At 33.1% G+C, this 26,013-nt stretch overlaps 1 protein-coding gene across 4 annotated transcripts in view; it reads left to right on the top strand.

The window, feature by feature from the left end:
- The window catches only part of LOC148598772 (rhodopsin, G0-coupled-like), a 31,524-nt gene extending 9,544 nt beyond the window's left edge, over window positions 1-21,980 (top strand). The window contains exons 1-7 of one of the 4 annotated variants that reach the window (XR_015918345.1): window positions 3,891-4,115; window positions 5,174-5,339; window positions 6,308-6,435; window positions 7,251-7,621; window positions 9,349-9,605; window positions 10,924-17,247; window positions 19,060-21,980. Coding sequence is in view for 1 of the 4 variants with exons in the window: in XM_088560224.1 (XP_088416350.1) it covers window positions 4,013-4,115; window positions 5,174-5,339; window positions 6,308-6,435; window positions 7,251-7,621; window positions 9,349-9,605; window positions 10,924-10,993 (1,095 nt within the window). In the remaining 3 variants the exon portion in view is untranslated. Of the gene's footprint in view, window positions 1-3,890; window positions 4,116-5,173; window positions 5,340-6,307; window positions 6,436-7,250; window positions 7,622-9,348; window positions 9,617-10,923; window positions 18,330-19,059 lie in introns of those variants that run through there. The other 3 variants (XR_015918346.1, XR_015918347.1, XM_088560224.1) reach the window with 3 other exon arrangements.
- The last annotated feature ends 4,033 nt before the right edge of the window (window positions 21,981-26,013 follow it).

The following is a 26,013-nucleotide window of genomic DNA, read 5'->3' as shown; positions in this document are numbered from 1 at the left end:
CAAGTCTACTCTAGATGCAAAAGATGAGAAGCAGCGTCAACCAAACTGGACTGGTGTGAGTTCCTGGTTCTGTAAACGAGTCTTTAGTGGTCAGTCTGGAGTCGATCTCTTTTTTGCATTTCCGTTTCGATTTGCGTTTCCTTGGGACACATTTACCACTGGCTTGGTACTGGAGCAAGGTGCAGGCATGGACGGCATATAACAAACGAGAAACCATGTTATCATACCTGGGAAAACTTGGGTTGCTGCATTTGTGATGGCTGCTTCGTAGTCAAGGAAGAGTGTGGTTGGTTGCAGTCTGATGTTGAAGTTCTGGCAAGCGTCTAGTAGTATGGTCAATAGTCTTATGTAAACGAGTTGATCTTTTCCTGGTAGTAGACTGTACACGAGTGGAAACATTATATTCTAAATTCTCCCCGTTCAACCGAACATAAAATATTTATGTGCATAACTGCCCAATTTTCAAGGCAAAGACCTCTCACATACTAGTAACCATTATCTCATATATAGGCATAAATAATCAAAAAAATCATATTTGATTTTGTCAGGCACGGTGACCATGCTAATTTATTTTCACATACATAACACATATCTAATAAATGCTGTGTCCACAAATTGCACAAAATAGTCCAGAATTATTCATTTTCGCTGAAAAGTCCTCATGAAAACATACACTGACTGACACAATCTATAAATAAACAAATGTTATCATTAATATAAACTTATAAGAAATATATATTATTGAAATGTAAATATGTCTACAATATTTCTATCCGACGTGGTCACCGCCAAAACCTCGATAATTTAAAAACGTGCCAAATTTCTTTATATACTGCCCGTGCATGGCAAATCGGTTCATATCAAATCTAAGAATAGCCTGAACTATGACAATTACTACGCGTATAGCACATAAATATATTTACACTGTCAACCATGGCATGGAAAGTGTAGAGCTGGTAAAAAAGGGTAGGGCAAGCATAAAATGTACCATCACCGTAAACTGTCTCCTGCGGCAAGATAGGTAAGGTTCTGTCGAGTACTGAAGAGTAGTATGCGTCCGTTGGTGTTGTCGTCGGCGAGTAGGAATTGCTGCCCCGTAGTAGTCTCTGTCCAATCTAATTTATTGCTTACAAATTAATGTATATAAATATTTTCAGAATCTGTTTTAAATGTATATATATATTAAAAAAACTTATCAACTTTTAAAGATTTTTTTTAAAATTTGTTTATTAATTAACTGAATTTAATTTTCAGTCTATCTTTTTTTTCCAATATTTCAACATTTTAAGTCTATCTTTTATTTATTTATTACCATGAAAAAAGTTATAAGTTTGGCAAAAATAGCCCAACATTTCTCTAAAACACATTATAATTTTGCTAATAAAATGTTTAAATCCAATATTGAATCCCAAATTTACCTGTAAAATTAATTAGGCAATAATTACTAAAACAACAAAACCTACTAAAACAACATCCATTGTTCTCTGCTTGTAGGAATATCCAGAATATATATTTTTAAAATGTTGGAATAGCCAGAAGACACCGTACGTAGAAATCATATCGTGTCGAACCATACTTGACACAATGACTCCAAAATTGGAGACGAAATTCATTACATTACGGAGTATGTAGATTTATAAAATGCATCACCGAAAAAAGAAGTTTAAACTTCTCATAAACTGTAAATGTATGTTTTCCTACGTTTGAATGGGTGAATGTGTGAAGTATTGTAGCAACGTCTGTGCCTTTTCCGACGCAGTAGGTATAGTTTCCGTTTTTCCCTTTTGACCTTAAAGACGCTCTTCCATGGAACACAAGTAACCTGATCACGATTCTGTTTCTCGATTGGCCAAATTGATACTAAGTAACTTAGTGGCGTTCGAAAAAAGGTGTATCGAAATTGACATTGTGTGCTATGTGTTATATCCTGAATGAAATGCAGAAAAGTACTTGCTTTTTTTTTGGATAATTTATTATGTAATTCTCTTTACCATTGTATCTACCTATCTGTACCATTGTATCTACCTCTATGTACCATTGCATCTACCTATCTGTACCATTGCATCTAGCTACGTTGTATCTGTACCACTGTATCTACCTGTCTGTACCATTGTATCTACCTACGTTGTATCTATACCACTGTATCTACCTGTCTGTACCATTGTATCTTCCTATCTGTACCATTGTATCTACCTAATCTACATAACAACTTTGAAATATAATTTTGAAATTAACAATTACAAATTTCTGAAATTATGTTTGCACATGCGTAAAAACGTGGAATATGAATCCCTGAAATGTATGCTGTTAACCAAGCTACTAATGCAATCCAAGTGAAAGATTTCTGCCGTGACCTTGAATTTAAATTATACACAGACCCCAGAGTTAATACTACTGTATATGTATTCACATTGATTTTGGGTCAGTTAGCGTCTCAAGGTTGACAATTAAACACTGAACCATTTCTTTATACTAGTATATTAAAAGAAAATATAATGATAATTTGATCGCACCGTCGGAAATCACAGGATATCTGTGTCACCCCTCAATGTAGTCGGTTCTGATACAAAGGCCGCAAATATATATACATATATATATATAATAAACGTCTAAATATGTTTAACATCACCAGAAGATGGTATAATCTGTTATCCGAAATATTCAATTTAAATTTAAAATCCAAGGAAGGATATCTGTTATCCGAAATATTCAATTTAAATTTTACCATCTTCTGGTGATGTTAAACATACTTAGACGTTTATTTTATTTATTGTTATGTTTCGCATCGTTTTTAACGATCCATCACCCCGTAAGAGTGATTGTTGACTATTATTTAGACGATTATATATATAGCGGCAGTTATATTGTGAGCGAGTTCCTACAGTAAACGAATAGTTTCGAGTACCATGGCAACCAACGCTAATAAGAAAGCTCTTGGGTATGTCATTAAGGAAAGTTCAGGTAGATGTTAATGGACTGTGATGACGAGGGACACAACTATTCTAAAACTGGATTAAATTTATATTTAATTAGCACAAATATAGCAATAAAATAATCTAAGCACACATACATAAGATGACTTAAGGTTGATTCCGTAAATGCAATTGAGTGAACTGATGCATGCATTATAAGGGAAGTCGGCAGTCCTTTTGATTTATGAGGTGGAAGTCGAATTTGGTGACAAAAATTTACAACATTACAACGCAATTACGCATTTTTTAATTTAAAAAAATATAACAAAAATATCTTACATTTACTATTTCCTTTTTGTTCGTTTCGTCCCTTTTCATTAATGTTCATCACAGCTCAGGGTAAAATTGAAAGTACCTTGCTAATCATGGGTAACATTGCCAAATTCGCAACTAATTTACCTTTTTTCCCTGAAATTTAGGAAAAGTTGGTAGAGAGAAATAGAGAGAGAGAGAGTTAATTTCCGATCTGTTACTGCATTCTACACATGTACCATCCACACCGTGTTTTCTAATATACTGTTACAGCTTCCGAGCACGTGGACTTCCATATGTATCGTCAAATTATAATCTCATTATCGGTTAATAATACATATATCAACAAGTTTCCAAGAAAATTTTTTTATTGAGGAATTTTAAGATGACGCATGCCATAAATATCGAATTACAGCTAGGGTATATACTGTGCGTTGACGTATAGTAAAAAATATTTTTTTATGGACTGTAAAAGTAAAATCGTTTCAAAGAATTTGTATTCCCTGCCAAGCAAAGAAGATTATGAAAGGATTGATCACCATATAATCTCGTGACACGACCAGTATTTTTACCTGATTTAATAAAGAAGGATTGTTTCATGCTTTCATAACAAAAATATTCCGTAGAATATGACAAATATGATATGGTCATGAGGTAAAACTGTTATTAAGTATTTTAATCACATTTCAAAAGAGGAAATATAAGTTATCGTGGCTACGTGAATCTCGATTTTCCTGATGAAATGATAGATACATGACGACCATCTCATCGTGATAATATTCTCTGACATGAGTACCAATTCAACAGTGTTGTCAAACACAAGTTCTACGAATGGAATCGTACTTTCAGATGGCGCATACCTTGCTATTGGCTTATACATGAGTGCTCTGGGTAAGGATCTTTCCTTCACTTATACCTTTCTTCCAACATTGTATCTTCTCCCTCGCTTTCAATCCGACTTCCATGCTCATTGTATATCATCGTTCAAACCTGGCGCTGATTCTTTAGAGAGGACCAGGTTGACGTCCCTCAAATATTTAAGAGAGCAATTTCTTAATTTCTGCATGAAATCTTGATATTTTAAAAATGAATACTTTGTACACAAAAACAATTTTTGATACGATATGCTTTAATTCTTATGTACATGTCCAATATTTCTTGCTTATTCTGTCACAAACTCAAGTGTTTGGTCGAATTTATAAATTTTAACTGCAGTTCTTTATTCTTTAGCAAAGAAAGCCTTCATTATGCGCTATCCGCAGTAATTTGAAAATCTTATTACCTTCTGAGTCGAATTTCGTACAAACACGAATTAGAAATAGAGCGTCTTGAGAAATTATCGTGGATTATCAGATTTCTCAAATTTCTATTTTTATCATTTATCATTTGCCAAGGGTACCACGCATGGGAATGATATGAAGTGCATCATATGTCTAACATATGAATCGAGCGTGGTGTGATAAACATGTTTCAGTTTACATATGCTTATCATAAATATGATTATTATCTTTTAAAAGCATATACTTTGTGGTTATCATTAGCAAGCCAATATTTACATATGGGAATCTGGTAAATAATCATATTGTCATATTATGTTTATGTTAATTATCACAGTCATGATAATCAATCAACAACTGTAATGATTGTCATATTTACATATGAGAATTATGTTAATTATTATATGATAATCCATTAAAATATGAAATGATTATCATAGTTCCAGATAAGAATTATGATAATTATAATATGATAATCGATTAACATATGTAATGATTATCATATCAAGTAAAAATTCATAATGTCATATTATAAATATGTTAATTATCACATGATAACATATGTTATGATTATCATATGTAGCACATGTGTATACCATCCCTTAACTATTTCGATTGGTGACAATGTGATAGTCTACTGTTACAAAATAAGGTTCTACATTTCCATTGCAGGTATATCTTCTTTCTTCATGAATTTGTTTGTTATCATTGTGTTGATGAAGGGAAAGCCGAAGTTTCATGCCATCCACAACGCATTGTTACTAAACATAGCTACATCCGATCTCCTCTTGTCTGCTATTGCCTACCCATTCAATACCGTCGCTGGATTTTCTAAACGGTAAGTTATTCTACTTCAACTCACATTAGAACCATGATCTGTATTGTTGATGTAGATATACAAATTATCATTAACTTGTAAAAGTAAAAGATTAATAACCTTTTGAACAAACTATAAATTATATGTTAATGTGTACATAGGCGCCAAGCATTTAATTTACAAGGGAGGGCATAGGGCTAGGATGTGTTAGGAAAAAAAATATTCCAAATTTTAGTGAAAAGAAATTACTAAGCCATGAACAGAAAAAAAAATATGATTCAGTATTTTCCACCTTAGGTAACAGTGTAAATTTCCAAAGTGTGTCTTAAATTTGGATGGTGCTGAAAAAAGTAACTGCCACTTGCTGGAAAAAATCAACTCAATGAAAAATCCCAGTACCCTCTCCATTGAGAAGAAAATAGTTCGTGTCTAAACTTGAACAGACATTCTGACTGGCTTGTTTTTACTGGTTTTGTTCCGTGATACCATTAACGATTTCAGCCCTGCGTAAAGAGAAGGTCGATGCCCCTGATATGGAAGTCTTATATTATGTCAGAGCTTGCCAAGTAACTTGGATTTTTAGAACTTAATTTATCTAACTTCTCAAAAGTGACCAAGTTTAACGGTCGACACCACATCATGAATACCTTGATCAATATAGTGTGGCCATCTCCACCATGTGAACGTATTTATTGTTTCCAACTTTCGCTTCAACCCGGTTTTGACATTTTATGAGCAACTCGGTGGATGTTTCTAGATGGAAGAAGATATTGCCCTACCGATTCGCTTGGTCCATAGTCTAAGTGCTTAACTAAGTACATGTTGCTCATTTATACCTTAGTTTTATGTGTTTATACCTCTTTAGCTACTAGTAACTTGTGTATGTATTTTCATGAAAAACCTTCAATTTAAGATGACTCGTCCTGCTGTTAGTCGATATTTAAAAAAAAAATAAGTACGCTTATATAGAGTCTAATTTTTCTTTGTAGTTGGGTCTTCCCAGACGCAGCATGTGAGTTTGTTGGATTTTGGGTTTTTGCTCTGGCACAAAACAACATGAATACACTGGCTGCCATATCTTTGTGCAGATATGTAATCGTATGTAAGCCGCAATATGGTACGTTAGGAAAACACATAGGAGAAACCATTTATTTTTTCTATTTGAGAGGCTTGGATCAGATTAAGTTTTCATGGCATGATGCTGTCGTTGTCGCCCCCGGCATCAGTGTACGCAATCTGGTTTCCGAATACTTACTAATACCTTCAGTACATATGTAAGTGCAAGGATCTCAATCAAATGGTACCACAAGATACCATTCCATAGATGAATGTTTAGGGTTGTTATTTGGACCAGAAACAAGCATACTTTTTTTTCTGTTTTCCATACAATAAGTTGAGTGAAGCTGAATGAATTCAATTGAAGTTATTTCATAATAAGTCATACCGTAACAAGAAGGATTGGATTGATTTTGGTGTTTCGGACCTGAACCATTTAGGAACAAAATAAAATATCCGGAAACAAGCATTTTCCATATTTCTGGATAATAAGTTGAGCAAAAGTTCACAAAAGATATTTTTGAAATTGAATCGTACCACAAAGGGAAGCCTCGAATCTATTTTCAGGATTGTTGTCTGAAGTTTGTAGGAACCGTAAGCTAATTTAAAACGAAAAAAAAATACTCATTTTGTTAGTTTTCGGCAACTTAAAAAAGTTTTAGAATCTTCACGAAATAGAAATTGGTTCGGGATAAATGTTATTTTTTTTTTTTAGAAAAGGATGCTTAAACAAAGTGTCACGTAATCATTCGGTATATTGGACAAAGATTTCGCCCCTTTAATGGTGACAATTTGTACGCGCTTCAGATAAATTTTACTCCTAGGTTATCTCCTCCTTTTAACAACACATTCATGCTCACTTGTATTACTTTCCAGAATACTACCTGAAAAAGAAATCGACGATTTATATTATATTTGCAACTGTGTGGGGACATGCTCTTTTCGTAACAACTCCGCCCCTTCTTGGGTGGAATCGATACACTACAGAAGCTTATGGTGTGTCTTGCACGATTGATTGGATCGACAGATCGCCTTCTGTACTCGCTTACAAATGTGTAATCATTTGTATTTGCTATGTTTTCCACGTTGGTATATTTGTCTTCTGCTACACCAATATTTTAAAGAGTTTTAGTTCGGCATCTCAGCATGAAAAACCTAGAAAAAATAGCCAGACAGATGATCGAGTATTTCACATAGCTCTAATGGCGTGGAAATACAAGATGGCGGCATCAAAAATGGTATCCATGGTAAGAAGACATTTAAGACAATTTATAACGTTATTTTGTCATCACCATTCAAGCAAGCAGCATCATCATTGCGTATTTTAAGGTAGATCATACCTATCACGCAGAGCATTCTTTGCTGTCTTCATACAGACATGTGATAATAATGAAGTTTTTGAAATAATATAAAAATAATATATTTCATGTATTTCAAATTTGATCTTTTTACATAAAAATTAAAATGGTAAGATTTAAAAAGCATTAATCTTTCGAGGGGAGATAACTGGCCAGAAAATTCCTTCAAAGGGGAGATAATTAGCGGGAAATGTGGAGGAAATTCTGGCCAAAAAAAGAGTTTGGTGACCCTCAGTTTTTGTTTTTGAGATATAAAAGAATGTCAGTTATGTGTTCTTTATAAAAAGAAAATTCTAAGAAATTTTACCTTTTATTTTTTTTAAAGTTTGCCAAATATTGATTCCGTATGCGAAATATTGAATCCATATGAAATGTAGTAAATCATTGGCTTTTATAAGGCTCAATTATCTCAAAATCAAGTTCGGTGATATGTGTTTATTTACATAAAAAAATAGAGTATGTTCATTCAGGGTCATATTTTAGAAAAAAAAATAGGAAACTTTAACTACTGAAAATATTAGGTATGATCTACATCATTTATTTTTTGGTCATCCCTTATATGGTATATCACGATTTTGTAATGTGTGTGTGACTTTTGCGTCATACTTGTATTCGCAGTAAGATACTTTCTCGTTAAAATTTCAGTACATTTCAATGTATATATGGGTCATTATAGAAAACATGTATATAAATTTTCTGTACCAATCGATTAATACATCCCCTCATGGACAAATTTGGGAAATATTTGATATGAATTTTATCTATCGAACTTAGCCAATTTTACACTCCTTGAGACGTTAGGTTTCCCGCACGCGCATTGCCCAAACGCACGCTAAACTCTCACCAAAACACACCATAAACGAACGATTCTAACGAGCGCGCCTATAGTGCGTTTAAACACACGATAAACGAACGCTCCCAGTGTGTGTTTAGACGCACGATAAACGAATGCTCCTAGCGTGCGTTTTAACGCACGATAAACGAACGTTCACAGCGTGCGTTTAAACGCACGATAGACGAAAGATGACCAATTATAATATTAACACATAATGATTAAAAAGAAAATTGAATTAATGAATATAAATAGATTAATAATAAGAAATAATATAAAAATAACAGTTTAATCAAGGAAAATAGTCAAAGTACAAAAATAAACGAACGCTTCTATCGTGCGTTTAAACGAACGCTTCTATCGTGCGTTAAAACGAACGCTCCTGGCGTGCGTTCATCGTGCGTTCAAAACGAACGCAAAACGATGTTGAAACACACGACAAAAGATGCACGAACGCTAAAATGGGAAACGTAAACGTTTCAATGATGTATGATATCATAGAATCATACTTTACGTAATTTGTAACCGATACTGTAGGTTTTTTTTCTAACTTGCTTAGTGTTAATTTAAATATTATATGATTGTGCTACAGGTCTATAGAAATGTTATCGGTAGTTTTCCAAAAGTTCACTTTTTTCCGTCGCTGAAAGAATGGTGATTTTAGGGTTTTTTTCCCTATGCGATGGGGAACATGTTGTACATTCCTCAGTGAATGAGAGTCGTCTTTCTTTTCATATCTTATTTGAAAATAGTTTCATTTGATTTGGTTGTCATGTTTTTCCAGGCATCTTTAGCAATGGTAGCATCCTTCCTCATTTCATGGACGCCATACGCATTCAGTGCTATGTACGTAATGGCTGCCGGGCCCGAAGATAGCCCTGTTTGGGTTCTCGTCATTCCAACAATGTTTGCAAAAAGCTCAACATTGCTTACACCAGTTGTTTGTTCAATAATGAGCAGCAACTTTAGGGAAGCTTTTTTGAAGATGGTCGGAAGACATAATAAAGTCAATCCTGTAGGGATCGAGACCGAAGAGCAGAGGTGAGATCCATGTAAGCAGACAAGTATATTACTTGACCATATTTTAGTGCACGATTATCTATAACGCAGCAAGTAAAATCCATCAACTTAGTTAAAAATTCGGGGCATTTACTATACCCTCAATTGCAAAGTGGGGGTGTGCGGTGATACGGGTTCTGACGCCAGTACGTCCGCCCTTCCGTCCGCACTTCCTTCCGTTATTCAATGAGTACCCATCTCTTATCCGTTACTCCTCCTATACCACCGAATGGCATTCATTTTGATTGAAACTTTCACTGAAAAATCATTACATGTTCCCATTGTGTACCTCCTATTTTAGATTTAGATCTGACTCAATTTGGGGTTTCATACAGCGAGACATGGAGGGGCATCTCTTATCCGTTACTCGTCCTATACCACTGAATGGAATTGAATGAAACTTCCACAGAATCTTTATTACATGTTCCCATTGTACACCTCGTATTTAAGATTTTGATCCAAATCAAAATGGAAGTTAAAAGGTGCATGTCATAAAATTGGGGAGTGGGGCTATCGAATTAGCAATCGTGGCTCACAGTTTTTCAAGATTTAATCAATTCTTTTTGAAACATCTGTATATTAGGCAAAGGAAAACCTTAATTTATTTTTCTAACATGTATTTTTTTACGAGTTATACGTAGGTTTTTATACTACAAGTAGTTCTCCTCTTCAGGTTAGTTAAAGAATCTTGAATTTTGATCCTGCGTTCAAGAAATTGTGGCCACTTCACTTTTGTTGTATGAATTATATGAGTCGTCATTTTATGGTGACAGTACAGGGTAATTTTGACGAGTGTATATGACTAGCATTGATATTATAAAGTTTCTCCTAAAATTTAAGTAGGTGGTAGGTATTGTGCTTTATCTTTATTTATTTATTTATTTATTTATTTATTTATTTATTTATTTATTTTGTTTTGTTTTGTTTTTGTTTTTTTGTTTTTTTGTTTTTGTTTTTGTTTTTGTTTGTTTGTTTGTTTTTTGTTTTTTGTTTTTGTTTTTTTTTTTTTTGGGGGGGGGCAACACTCTGACTTTAAAAGTAATTATAGAAAAAAAAACAAAAAAATTAGGATACAATATTTTAGCTGAAAAATAGAGTTGGAAGGGTACGTGCAATAGATAGCACACATCTTTTTTTAACCAAACTGCACATATTATGATTATAGTCACCTCGCTCTTAATTAGCGCTAAAATCAAACGAAGCAATATAATATTTCATCCGTCAACAATTGCAAACGCTCTACAGATACATAAAGTAAAGCTAAAGACATACAGAACTTAATATTACTATTTTATTTTAGATGTCAACCTGATCATAGCAGACCAAAGTGTGCAATCACAAAGTATGGCATCTATGTTGGTGAGGATTAAACTATCAAAGGGGAGAAGACCAACGTCACTAGATCGTGTTTGTGGCACAGATCCAGCACACTCAACGTTAATTTGATGTCGAGGCCACATTAGAAAAAAGATGCGTGTTTCCTGTAACCCTACCCAACCCATTTTTTTCAGCTATAAATAGTGTTCACTAAAGTATTTTTGGTTATATTTTGATAAACCCCATTAGTCACTATGCTTCATCCATATCCTCAAAGTAAAACAAAAAGGTAAAATAAAAAAGTAAAACAAAAAAACAAAAAAAAATAAAATTAAAAAGTAAAATAAAAAAATATTCCTACCTTAGTACCTATCATTATTTTCATCCGTCCGAAAAAAAAAGTCGGTCCTATAAAGTATCACCCTTTCGTCGTCGTAGTCGTCGTCCGTTAACATGGTTTTTTCGCGACAACTTGAGTAAAACTTTTCAAATATTTTTGAATTTTTAGCCCATTGTTCCTAAGGACATTTCCGAGGGCCTTGTAGTTAATAGTTACGGAGGTTTTTGTCCCACCCCTTTTGGATTAAAAGGGATAAAACGGATGTTATCATTTGAATTGATAGGAAAGGTTCATTGTTGATCCGATTTATTATGATTAAGTCAATCTGTTGTTTTTAAAATTCTCTTATTTTTTTACAGGGTATGCTTATTTTTAATCGTTTTTGAGTTAAAGGGGTAAGGGGTAATGAATTGGTCCGATTTTGAATTATTTCATCGGATTTCTTTTTATGAAAAGCGTTGACTGCGTTTCAGAAATCGCGCACGGTTTTCGAGTTATAATAGGTCAAACTTTTACATATTAATCATGATAATCATGTTTTCACAAACATATGACAGTAATATGTTAGCAAGGCAATATTCATTCATTTGAAATTTGGAATGGAGTAACATTCTCCTCTAACTTCCGCAGAAGTGGAAAAGCCTGCCTTTTATTTTAATTTTAAGAAAACGTAAAACCCAAGTATTTTTGGTCATTTTTAATTAGTAATTTTACAGCAGAATGTGAAAAAAATAGTGAAATAAAAAAAATGCCTCCCTACCTTCCATATATTTGAGGTGTTATAAGAAACAGGCGTATTTATTTTTACCTAATTACAATACACAATTCAATATTTTGAACACTTTTTGATAATATGCTGGCTGAAACATTTCATTTTTTTATCACAATCACTGCATAAAAACTACTTTAGAACCACATAAATGGGGAAATATATAGTGTCATCTTTGATTTGTATTCAAATATTACATTATGTACACATGTACTACGTCAGGATATGCATATGACATCCGATTTTTTAGCTGTGAAATTGGAGTGGGACAGGGTGAGAACTCGCCGCCTTTTATTTTTTTCATTTTTTTAAATGATCCAGAAGACTATCTACAGTCCTAAAAACTTTGTATCCTCGGACAACGAAACAAGTCTAGGTACGCAGATGATACGGTATGTATGGCTGAATCCATAGATGATTTATAAAAAACGATTGACTTCTCAAACTACACTGATGCTTTGGAAAAAAAAACAACAAAAAAACGATATTTTGGAAAAAGTTCATCTGAAATTTTTAAAATATTTTTAAACTTCTACTCCGAATTATATGGCATATGGTGAACTCGGTAGATTACCACTTGAAATTGACTTAAACGTACGACTCGGATCTTATTGGACAAAACTTTTGGCCGGTAAACATTCCAAAATTTTATTTACTAGTATACAAACTTGCGAGAAATTTGAATGACCAAAGTAATTCTGCCCTTAGTTTTGTTCTTTATGTTGAGTAAATCTAAAACGAAAGTGGTTGTCCAGATATTTGGGAAACAGAAACTTTCCTAAATAATGAATGGCTAAAATGTGCAATCAAATAGAGGCTGATTGATCAATTTGTTCTAAAGTGGCCATCAACAGTGAATATTTAAATGTAGAATTTTCAAAACCAAATTTGAATACGAAGAATATTTTAATTCTGCAGATTCAGAACTACAAATCATTTATTACCTATCGAAACTGGTAGATAGCGAAAGCAGACTGAGTATTATGTAATAATATTGTCGAATGTTTATCCTTCTCGGAGAAACGCAAACAAATTTTACCAAGATATTATCTAAATCATTGCAATACATTCAAGTTTTCGAACTTGATTTTAACAAAAAATCCATTTCTACTTATTTAACTTTATATCCTGATAATTCCCGCATTGGTACTCCTAGCTAAGCATCCATCCCTTCTGTCTGTTCCCTTGTCTTTTTTTATAATAATACCAGAGAACAATTTTATGGAAATGCAAATGATCTCTTGGAGAATCTAAATCGTACTGGAAATTGGTTTAAGCCGATTTAGGCACCTGTTCTCCCACCATAACCCCATGACACAGTTAATGATACATTGGTATATGATGGAAAGGGAAAAGATGATAATCATACTCAATACTTATTTTTGTTCAATTTCGAATATTAATGATACAAGTTTACAATGCCCTGCATTTGAGAATTAAATGATGTCTTGGATATTATGAATTTTACACTAGATGATATTAAAGACATACTATAAATCCCTAAGGTGGGAAAGGCTGTTGGAGATGACATGATAAGTCATCATATGCTTATAAAATACTGCAAATACCATTTGTAAATCATTTTTACTCGGATGTCACGACAGTGGCTTCGAGTAATGACAACAGGGCTTCCGGCAGATAATTTCACGGACAGAAATGATTTCTTCAAATTAATGCGTGATTCTCTTTTAAACTTTAAATATTTCACCGATATCCCAAATGAATGATATTTCAAACATTTTTAAGAGTTAATTTTCAGCTATGCCCCGTGAATGGTATTATAATCAAAATCATTTTATCACGAAGCGTCACAATCAACATCATCAGCTGCCTTTTTCCAAGTTTAAGGTCTCAAGAACGTAAACAAATGCAATAATCTTATTTGCACGATATTTGTGTACATCTTTGTTTTGTTTTGCTGCAGGATGCAAGGGAAATATGGGTTCACCACCGAAACATTCTCAAACCTTAGTCCATGTCACGACCGGCACTCTATCATATTGCTTAAAAAATAAACCTCGGGAACCTATCTTGCAGGTTGCATGCCAAGCGACTTCCGAGTTTCAACTCCTTTGGTGTTTTGATTAATACTGTTTAACGCATCGCTACGCAAGGGCTGCTTTGCTGATATATGGAAAACACTGATAGTTAGGTCACTACACAAAAAGAGTGACAAATCACTAGCAATTAACTATAAACTTACTGCATTGAAAAGCTGTGTAGGTAAGGGTTTTGAAAGGGTTGTTTATAAATACATATTTAATTTTTTACATGAAAGATTTCTTTTATACAACTATCAGGCCGGTTTTAGACCAGGTCACTCGACTGTACACTAGTTAATAGAAATCTACCACAATGTGTGTCTTGCTTTAGAAAAAAACGGAAAGTCGTATGCACTCTGTTCTGTGATATTTCAACCGTTTGACCGTGTCTGACACAAAGGGTTGATAATCAAATTGAAATGTTATGGCCATTCTGGAAATATTTTGCTTATATTAGCAACCGAAAATAAAAAATATCTGAGAAAGGCTTCTCTTCATAACCCGGTGTCCTGAGTGCGGATGAACTACAAGGCTCCGTTTTAGGACCTTTGTTATTTTTAATATTCATGAATGATATAGGAAACGCCAAACAGAGCTTATGACACTTTATTGCAGACGATATATCATTTCTGCAAGAAATTTACCAGACTTAGAACTGAACCTAAATAATGATCTTAACATAATCAATGAGTTTTAAAAAAAATGGTTTGTGGCATTTAACCCTCTTAAAACTGAGTCAATTTCATTTTCAACCGTATCAAATATGCCAACTCCAAAGCTGGTGTTCGCTGGGGGAAATAGTAAAATATGTACGCTAGGTAGACAATCATGAAGATCTTGGTTGATATGGCAAGCCAAAGTGGACAAAATGACTATTTATAAATACTTATAAATATTTATAAATATTTATAATTGAATTTTAAATAATTATAATTCATTTATTAATATTTATAACTAACTTATAAATATTTATAATAGTGATGTTATTTATAAATATTTATAATGGTGATGTTATTTATAAATATTTATAATTCAATTATAAATATTTATAAATGAATTATAAATATAAATATTTATAAATCCAAGACATTATAAATATTTATAAATCCAAGACATCATAAATATTTATAATTCATTTATAAATTACAAAAACCGGTAGAACAGAGTAACTTTTCATCAATATATAATAGAAAGTAATAAATTATCAGGTTTTCTGATGTTCCATTACAATTTCTCTCGAAGCAGTATGCTATTCTATCAAAGAGGCTTGTGTACAGTGAGCATTCAACTTCACTACTCCTTCAACGTAAGGGGTTGTAATTCCGTTCCTCCACACCCCAACCTCACAATTCCGAGGGCCATATTGCATACCGATCGTTCCGGCGTTCTTTGAAATCGGCAGAATTATAGTGAAATATTTACTACTTAAAACGTTTTATACAGTTTCTTTACCATGACACGGGAGAATGTGACTAAACTGAAGAAAAACAAATGACCTATTTGATGAGAAAATCCAGCAATCCTGGAAAACCTTTGTAAAAGCAGTTTAAATGAACTTCACATTTGGTTTTTAGCTTTTTGAATATGTAATTCCGGTTGAAAAAATGCGGATTTTAAAATTTGCGAAACGAACATATTAAGTCAACCATCGAATTGTCTTTACCAACTTTTAGTTGTTTTGTCAAAAATTTATTGTATTCCGTAAAATAATTGACCTAATTCAAGATGGCGTGTCACTTTGATAATTACCTTCATTACAAATGTTTTCTAAATATTTGACACAAATTTTTGATTATTATCATTTGATTTCCGGTAGTTTAAATGTAAATAAAAGACTTTGAATATTTTAAAACACATGTTTAGCTACATGTAATTCACTTTTGCGGTGGCTTTCAACATGTCAGATGCTAGAGGTTACGATGGCACCGTCAGAAAATAGCTTGCCAGACAACCTGCTGGAGTATCAAGTTCACCAGACACACCTTTTCTCCTCTGGTGTGTATAATGGTCATGAATACTCGCTGTACATGAGATCCTGCGCAATGATGCTATTGATAAATCGATCAGACGTATACAAATGTCCCCGTCTATAGAACAAAGGATAGCTAAATCACAATGATTAATTAATCACTTTCAAAACTACAAGTAGATTCAAAGATACGGTTTTTCAAATTTATCCCCCTTTCCCAGGTAGCGAAAGCTTTTATTATTCACCCCCTCCCAACCCCTCATTTATTCAAAAGACAGCGGGAATGTCCGAGTATTTCCGGAATGCAGTCGCTAATTAATAGCATAAAATATCGCGGCTGTTTCGGAGTTTATGAAAAAAAGAGCGTGATTTTTTAACATAAGAAAATGAATTTTTAAAATTAAAAATCAAATTCTAATATAAGAAATTATTTTTAATATAAAAAAATTCTAAAATCGAGTTTAATATTAAAAAAATGAATTTCCAGTATTAAAATTCAATTTTTAATATCAGAAATGCATTTTCTAAAATTAGAAATTCAATATTCGAATGTTCTGGAAATCAAACGTTTTCCGAAAAAAAAATCTAGTATTTACCCGGAAATTATATACGATAACAAAGTGTGTAATATTCCTGAGACTGCAACAAACGCTTTTGCCTCAAAGATCATTATTTATTTGATTCAAATTTTAAAAGTGACATGATTACTGGAGATGAAGTTTCTAAAGCAATAATATACTTGAAGCTAAACAAATCTCTTGATCATGATCGTGTACAGAACGAACATATAAAATATGGTGGTAAAAAACTGCTTCATAACTACGATATTTAATCGTACTGTATATGAAGGTCGTATCCCGAGAAAGTGGAAGTGCGGTCTCTTAGTTCCCATATATAAAGGTGGAACAAAAAGGAAAACTACTCCGGAGAGTTGTAGAAAATTCCCAAACCCTAACAGTAAGGATTTCAACAGTATCTCGGCAGTATGACAGATTCCTCTAATCTACATGAAACTATATACCACAATATTGAAATGTCTAATAACAAAGTTTATATAGCATTCTTAGATAGTAAGCAGGCATTTCATTCAATATGGAGGACGGGGTTAATGTATAAACTGTATAATTTAGGGATAACAGATAAATTGTGGTGTATAATTAATGATATGTATATACTGATACGTATAGGTTACAGACCACCAATTCAACCAATGAGCATTTGGAACGTACGCAAAAATAGTCCTACACAGAAATTACCCCTGTTCCTCATAGTGCTGTGAAAAAAGTTCTCATCTTATTTAAAAAATTTAAACAGTTTCTGAAAGGAAAAACATTTCTGTACATTTTATAGGTGCATTTTGCTTCTTGTGATGTGAAGCCTAATCTCCATAATGATTTTTAAATATACCCCTATCTTGTGAAAACACTGGGATTTCCCATGCTATTTATAGACCCTTCACTTCCGGTGACCAGTACTGCACTGCAAGTCTGCTAACCCCACATGCCATTCTGAGGATTGTGAGCTGACATATGTAGAATCATGCTGATATATAGTCATCTGCAGGTTAAAGTTAAGGTAAAGTCCAGAGAAGCCATTGAATATTGTGAAATTAGCATAGAAGCCTATGGGAAGTGGAATTAGTGGTTTTTAGCCTTAAGATGAAGCCATGGCAAAATGAAAAGTTTCTTGAAATAGCTTTAAACTACTTGAAGATCTTGTTAACTTTGCCATGAGAGGAATACACTACAAAAATCCTTCGAAATATGCATTTTTTTAAGTTATAGGTCCAAATTATGGAAAATTGGTCTTTTTGGCTGATTTTTATGTCCTATCTTGTAAAAAGTGTAGAAAATTTAGTAAAAATATCAAATATTAAACTTTGAGGGCTATATTTACCTAAATATGGTAGTAATAAGCACTTGAAATCAAGTTTTGTGTAGATTTGAGCAAAAATTAGGTTAGAAATGAGGAAAAACTCACTTTCATTACTGCGGTTAAGGCCATATAAGCATTCCCCTATGGCAACATGGAAAATCCATTATTGAGCACTTTTTTTGCTTTAGGTGCCCTTTACTGGTCATGTTTTAATGTGAAAACACTGTATTTACAAATTTAAAGCCAAATATATCACCTTTTGTGAAAATTTAAAGATTTAGGATTTTTGACATGTGATCAAGAAAAAGGGGGAGGCATGTCAGAAATAAATTTTTAAAAATAGACCAATTTCTCAGAAAATGATTACTTTTAAAACTATTTCTTCATTAATATTGTTAAAAAACAAGTTGTGATTGATATTTTTTATTTGAAAAGTCAGAAAAAGTTCTTTGCAAATATTTAATGCATTTCAGTATGGTAGAATATTTTCACTTTTTTGCTGGCACAACTTGGTTACCCTATATTTAAAAATCAAATATTTAAAAAAAGTGCTTGTCACATTTCACTGAAACTTTGCAAATGCATTCAGTATGTGTGTAGTAAGATACCTGTATAGTTATTCATTTTTTCTAAGACAAAAAGTGACTGTTTAGGTTACAGACCACCAATTCAACCAATGAGCATTTGGAACGTACGCAAAAATAGTCCTACACAGAAATTACCCCTGTTCCTCATAGTGCTGTGAAAAAAGTTCTCATCTTATTTAAAAAATTTAAACAGTTTCTGAAAGGAAAAACATTTCTGTGCATTTTATAGGTGCATTTTGCTTCTTGTGATGTGAAGCCTAATCTCCATAATGATTTTTAAATGTACCCCTATCTTGTGAAAACACTGGGATTTCCCATGCTATTTATAGACCCTTCACTTCCGGTGACCAGTACTGCACTGCAAGTCTGCTAACCCCACATGCCATTCTGAGGATTGTGAGCTGACATATGTAGAATCATGCTGATATATAGTCATCTGCAGGTTAAAGTTAAGGTAAAGTCCAGAGAAGCCATTGAATATTGTGAAATTAGCATAGAAGCCTATGGGAAGTGGAATTAGTGGTTTTTAGCCTATAGCGCTGTTGTTTCTAATCAGTCCTGTTCATATTTCTTTCCTGTGCCACAAGGGGCAAGACAAGGGGTGTGTTATCAAGTTTGCTTTACTTAGTTTTTATTATTGAAATGCTAACTAACCTAGAAGCTTTTGATATTACAACAGGTGTTTATCATGTTGTTAGTTGTTGCTCCGCACTAGCTGATGATATTTCCTGTATTAGCCTGTCTCCTTTGGGGTTACAGAAAATGCTTGATGTGTGCTCACAGTATGCTCATAAATGGAGATTTCATTTCAGTGCTGAAAATTCAGCAGTTCTACAGTTCACCACTTACCCTCGTAACAATAAACTATTTTATCCGTGGAAGATAAGCCATGAGTTGGTTCCAATACAAGATGACTATATTCACCTAAGTGTGCAAATGAACTATGGATTTAAATCCATTGCATGAACGCACTACGAATGCGTGCTTTAATTGTTTGTTGGGATTTAACGCCTGAGCAGCAATATTTCAGAAAATGCGTGAAGGAAATGGCGTAATGCATTCTTTGCGATGAATAAACTAAATTCCAGTTTCATTTACCCGAATGTTCTTGTACCTTTGTATAAAACTATAATAGTGTTACTATCTACCCTATACGGATGTGAAGTATGGACTAACCTAAAAACTGCGGTTTAAACAAAGCATGCTTGAACGTTTTCAAGATTTTATTGATATTTTATTTGTCTCTTTTCATTCCTCGTTGATACGGAACGCACTCATTTTGGTTTCATTCCACATATTTTTGAAATTCTATTTTATTATGAGCTCTAAGAAGAATTTTTATCGACTGGACATTTTCCTACTAAACGTGTATGGAAATCAATTGTGAATAATTCCATTTGGCATGTGCTAGAGACTAACTGGAAATCCCGCACTAGTGTTGGTGGAGACTTCCTTGGGTTTCGAAATGTCATCAGCAGTGTCGAATTAACATCGTTACGGAAACAAGCAGAAACAAAGTATATTATGAAAAATTATTATTCTGTTACAAAACCCTTAACTGATGCTCCAAATATAACCGCTGGTTTATATACTCTGTACGTGCAAGGGATTACTTACATTTTCACGCCAGCTGTAGCTGCCCTGCTACAAAACCATTACAATACTCTTTTTGGGACCTTATTATTAAACAGTTTCCGTTGTGTTTGTTTATCAACCTGTAAGACCCGTGATGAATCTGACTTATTTATTTGAAATATTTCTGGGTAAATTGGTAAATACATCTAACGAAATAGATTTCTTCAATTTTATGAGACTATGTACTATTATGTAGCGTACGGTGTTGGTGTCATATTTGGTAACATCGAAATCGGCAAAATTTCGACGTCTTTTTTTTTGTATTGCGACGCATATCGTTCTATAATTGTTACATGTAAAAAGAAATGTGCTTATTTAATTATTTATATAAAATAACTCACACGACATGTTTTATTATTTAATTATCCGATTCCATATTATTTTTTCGTACATTTTGGTCAATTGAAATTATCAGAGTACATCCTGATATGGTAAATAGTTTGGCATCAATCATTTGAAAATGATTTGAAGGAAATTTTATCCTATGAGAAAAATGTTAGGAATTATGAAAACATATTTCGTGTGATGCGCTAAAAAAGTAAAACATCCTCACTAAAACAGAAAGCCAACAAACCTACAAACAAAAAAAGTCAGTACCCCCCCCCTTGCAGAAAGCAAATTGTGGAGGATAAAAGTCCCGATTAAAAAAAAAAGCTGATCGCATAACTTTAAAACAAATGTCTAACATTTTGTCTTCAGATCGATTTCTTTCCATTTTTACAGTGTCCACATCAATGAGGAGGCATTTGTGATATTGTAATACGCTTTGATCTTATCATTACGTCATGAAAAATATGACATCGTCTGCAGCACAAACTGCTCTTCCCAAAAAAGTTTTTTTTGGTCAAAATACGCCAAGGAACAACTTAGATATATTGGTGAAATGGGAAGCAAGCATTTCTTAATGTTACCCGTCCACATATGAAAACGGACGTTCTTGTGATCGAATAGTGCTTTCCCTCCGCCATTAATGGCATCTTTTAAATATTTATGATTATAATCCTAAAATAACAACCATTTTCGAACATTTTAATATCTATATTGCCTTTGATAACTCCACATTCTAATAGCAACATTTAAGTTTTCGTAACCAGTCCCGGTTCAGTCGAATGTGACACCAACAACGTACGCAACGTCTATAAATATAATTATTAAAATGTTAATAATTCGTTCTTTTTATTGATATTAATAAATGATTTATCAAAATGTTAACAATTCATATACATGTATTTATTGATATCAATCAAATATTTATGCACATGGTCGAAATATTTAATTTACAACTGAAATAAATTCTTCAAGAATCGCTTTTTCTTGATTAAACAATAAGTCCAATCACACACCGTACAACCACTTTGTATCATTTCGATCAACAGCAGCATGATATGTTAACATTCTTTGTTTACCTGTGACATGTGCATTATCGTTGGTAAGTAAATCTTTATTATTTACTTTTAATATTAAAGTTATGTATTGGGTTTTGAGTGAGAATGATGATTATATGCTATTTTATGAGACTACTATTTCTTTTCTCTTATCATCGGCATTTTCGTGGACTTTGAACCATTTTTTGTTCAAAAGATCACATCAAACCTTAACGTAATGAACTTCCACTAATTATATTATAAAACTACGTACTTTCCAAATTATCAATGATCATATATATGAAAGTATCATGTATAACCTTCATTTTGAGGTATGAAACATTATCTTATCTTCAACCGTTTTAGTGAAATTCGCTGTTATATAACGACTTGTGCAAATAAACTGATACGATCATCGTCCGATATATTTTCCTTCGTGATACATTCAACAGCAGAGTTATGATACGATCAAAAGCTGTTTTGTAAAATGTCAAACCTGTCGTTTTCTGTAAAATTGTGAAGATATTAAATGTTTTGATTGACACGAGTCTTAAGTTTTTGTTTAGTAATAAGTTTTCTGTACCGTATGTGGCTCGATAGTAGAATTTCTTTGGAAAGAGTATATATGTCCAATCATCATTTCAAACTTTTTTTTCTAATTTCCACTGCACTATGAGGCATTGAATGGACTGCTTATTATAAATGTTGATGGGTCCAATCTTCCGAAAGTAAAGTGCAATACATCAGCAGATAATGCGATGAACTTTGAGGGTCAATAATGATAAATGAGAAGGGTGTTAATCATCAATTCCCCATAATCAGTAATAGTGATGATCAGCAACGAGCACTTTTTGACCTTTCTTTCCAAATTCTTCTTTGTATGTTGAAAAATTGGCCAACCATTTAGATGTCTATTTGTTTCGGTTTTATTCGTTTGTTTCTACATTATAGGGAAACGGGATAGCCAGAGAAAATGTGAGGTTTCGGTACCCATAAACAGAGTTTGGGAAAAGAATAATTTTATGTCAGTCATTCGGACTTTTTGTCAGTTCCTTCTATAACTTATACAACAAAATCCCAAATTTTGTGTTGGACTTCGGACTGACATGGTGGCAAATGGTGTCAGTCAGGCATCATTTTTGTCAGCAAAAAACTTCGGACTCACACTTCTTAGGAAGGCTGCATAAACCGATTCAACCCTACTACTGGCTTTTTCTAGTGCCGGTACCACGTCTGGCTATGCCGAGTTCCTATATATATATATAGTCCAGCAACATTTAATTTTTTAATATAATTTTACATATATTTCAAGTTGTTATAAAAGGTAGTAAATTTTCAAACAGCTCGATTAGTGACAACTCTGTTCCGGGTCCCAAGATTCATTTCAAACTATTCAATTCCTTTTCCCTATACTTAATTTCTTTTTCATTATGTTTGACACTTAAATGTTCAATTAGGTAGGAAAACTCATCATAACCATTTTCACAATAGTAGCATATGTAGTTTTCCATGACTCATTCTTGATCTGAAAGGAACGAATAAGACAATTCGTAATAATTATTTGTAAAAGTTAATTTATTACATCTATTACTCAAATTTATTAACCAAGTTGGTCAGAGGCAATTATATCGGGATCATTCGTCGTAAACTTACAAAAAGGACAGAGAAAATGAAGCTACGCCGAACTTGTTCGATAAATTTGAGTAATAAATTCTCTTGAAAGATTATAATACTAATTTATAATGGCTAATATCGTTATATTTTAGTTATTTCAGATCACCGAGTGACTCAAATGTTCTAGCGTCTAAATCTTCCTGGGACTTCATGTATAGATGAACTATATAAATAGAATCATTGTGTAGCCCAATGTCACAGATTTAGCAAATAAATTGCAGGAACACTTACGGTTTATGAGTTAAATGCGAAATATATATACCCCTATCTACCCGGAAAATTGCTAAATAAAAAAAAACATAAACCCCTAGGATATTTGTGCTACAGTTAATATAAAATTCGCCAAGCGTAGCATGAAGCAGCCGTAGCAAGTGGTACTCTGAGGCAAGTGCGGTACGATATATTGTAATAGAGACACTGAACATTGGAAATTACAGTTCATTATGGACACAGCAACTCATTTGGACACAATATTGCACAATATTTTCAAATTCAATTTAAGGATAAAGGTCTGCAAACAGATAATACCAAATAAGCCATTTTTTACTGATGCATGTAGACTCGAGGGGTTTTGATATTGGTAAATATGTCAATTTAAGCGATTTTTCGGTGGGGTAAGGGTACATTTTTTAATTTATTCAAAACCCTAAGCGATATCACAAGCTACTTTCTTGATACCATTTTAAAGCTGAGACATTGGGCCACATGTTGATACCTATTAATGTCAATTAACTTTGTTTTGTTGAAAGAAGAAGTTCGGAGGATAAAAAAAAGCGTAAAAAGGGATTTTTGCCTAAATTAGGTATAAAAAAAATAGCAAAAAAAATACAAAAATGCTTCAATTTATTTTTGGCGCCAAAAAGGATTCGTAAATGAGAGATACAAGGGTAGTTAAAAAATCATATTTTGGTTGATGAGTGGGGGGATGCACGGTGAGCCCTCTCAGCCAATGGACTATAATTGATAACAATTTGCAAGCTGTTGAGAAAATAATTTGGACAGACGAACAGACGGATGGGCGGATAGACGGACGAACATACACCCCTCCCAAATTCGTTTGCGGGGGCTATAATTTAAAAAACGCGGCACAAAAATTTTAAAAGTTCATTTGTTTGGGGGGTGGGGTGGTGTCCCTTATAACTCGAAAACCGTAAAAGATATCTGAAAACTGATTCAAATCAAAGGCAGTATAAATGTAAAGGAAGAAACTAATAAAAAAATAAAATTAATTCTGTCAACTTTCTATAAAATCTGATTTGTCGAAATTAATGATTTTATGTTCTTTGTTGTATTTGTCTGTTTTCAATGTCTGGTCTTTTCCCTGGATTACTTTCTTTTTATTTCTGGTAGAATCGTGGTTCCCTTGATTACTCTTTGATATTCCTTACATTGTTCTCGACCCAACAAGGAGTTCACGTGACATTGACCAGATTAAATGCCATGGTTGATGTTAAGTGGTCAAATATTCCAAGAAGTCTTAGAGGAAAAGTGAGATTTTAAAAATATTTACAAATATTGCGAAATATCAACTCACTCAATTAAATTTCTAAGTCTCTGTACAGTAATTGTTTTCAGAGGAGTCGTTTTTAAAAGCAGTAAAAATGAAGTATATCAAGTGCACACAATCTCAGGAAGCTTAACCATGGTCAGTTAAAACTTAGTGATGGTTTAAAGAGAAAAAGCTTCAGAAAGCTGTCATTATAAAGATGGAAACTGTTTCGTTTTACCAGCTCTTTATGTAAAGTTACAATAATTATTACCATACTTAATGCATATCAGGGGCGTAGCTGCCTATACGCAAACACGCAGTTGCGTACTTTCGGAAAAAAGTAACAAAAATAAAAACACACATTTTAAAGATGAAAAAAAGGTTATTTATCACATATGCATACCATGAACGTAGTATAGGCTCTGAAAAACTGGCTCCAAAATCGTTAAAATTCAGAAGTTTCCCTCAGAGCTTTGCCTTGCCGGACTCGCTGGGGGCCTTGAGCGACCCCCCCCCCCCCAAGACCCCTCAACGTAATTTTGCGTACAACTAAAACAGGCCTAGCCACGCCCCTGCACATCAACATATGATATCTAACACCTATTGTAAGGTAGATCATACCTAATATTTTTTATACAGATTAACCAATTTTTTTCCTCTAAAAGATGACATTGAATGAACATACTGTAAGCAAAGGTCACCAAATTTGATTTCTAGACATTTTTGGGGGAAAAATTCTTTTACTCATACATTGAAAGAAATAAAAAATGATTCTGTACTTTCCCCATTATTTAACTGGCTGATTTTCAAATAAAAATATTGATTTCTGTTGCTGCTGAAATATAAATAAAAAGTTTGTGCTTGCATGAAAAAAAATTTCTTATCCAACTTCAAATGCTTGGTGCCTTAGTGTTACACTAAACATCCTCAAAAATTGTTTATATACCATACTGCATCAAAAACACTTAATTTTACAATAGCCTTACAGTAGTTGTCATTCAATTTCAAGCTTGCAATGTATCAATAGTTTCCTTCTTCTTTTCTAAATGAAATATATGTTCTGATATATATATATGACAGACATTTGTTTCCTGGAAAACTCTTAAATAATAGAATGCAAATAAGCCATTGCAATTTTATCAAAAGTAAAATACTGTGAAAGTACTTATATTCGTGGGTATCAAATTTCGTGGTTTAGGGGAAAAGCATGAGTTCTTGGGTTCTTCAGTGATGATCTTGTCATAAAATGTTAAGTAAATAATCCATTTGGTTGGGAATCAAATTTCTCAGCTTACCTTAGTCACAAAATCTACAAAAATTGGTACCCCA

The sequence above is a fragment of the Perna viridis genome, chromosome 14, assembly GCF_037379345.1.
Source record: "Perna viridis isolate PV_CMFRI_1.1 ecotype Kerala chromosome 14, ASM3737934v1, whole genome shotgun sequence".
Taxonomy (NCBI): Eukaryota; Metazoa; Mollusca; class Bivalvia; order Mytilida; family Mytilidae; genus Perna; species Perna viridis.
The sequence above is the reverse complement of the archived record's forward strand: the minus strand, read 5'-3'. Positions and strand labels throughout refer to the sequence as shown.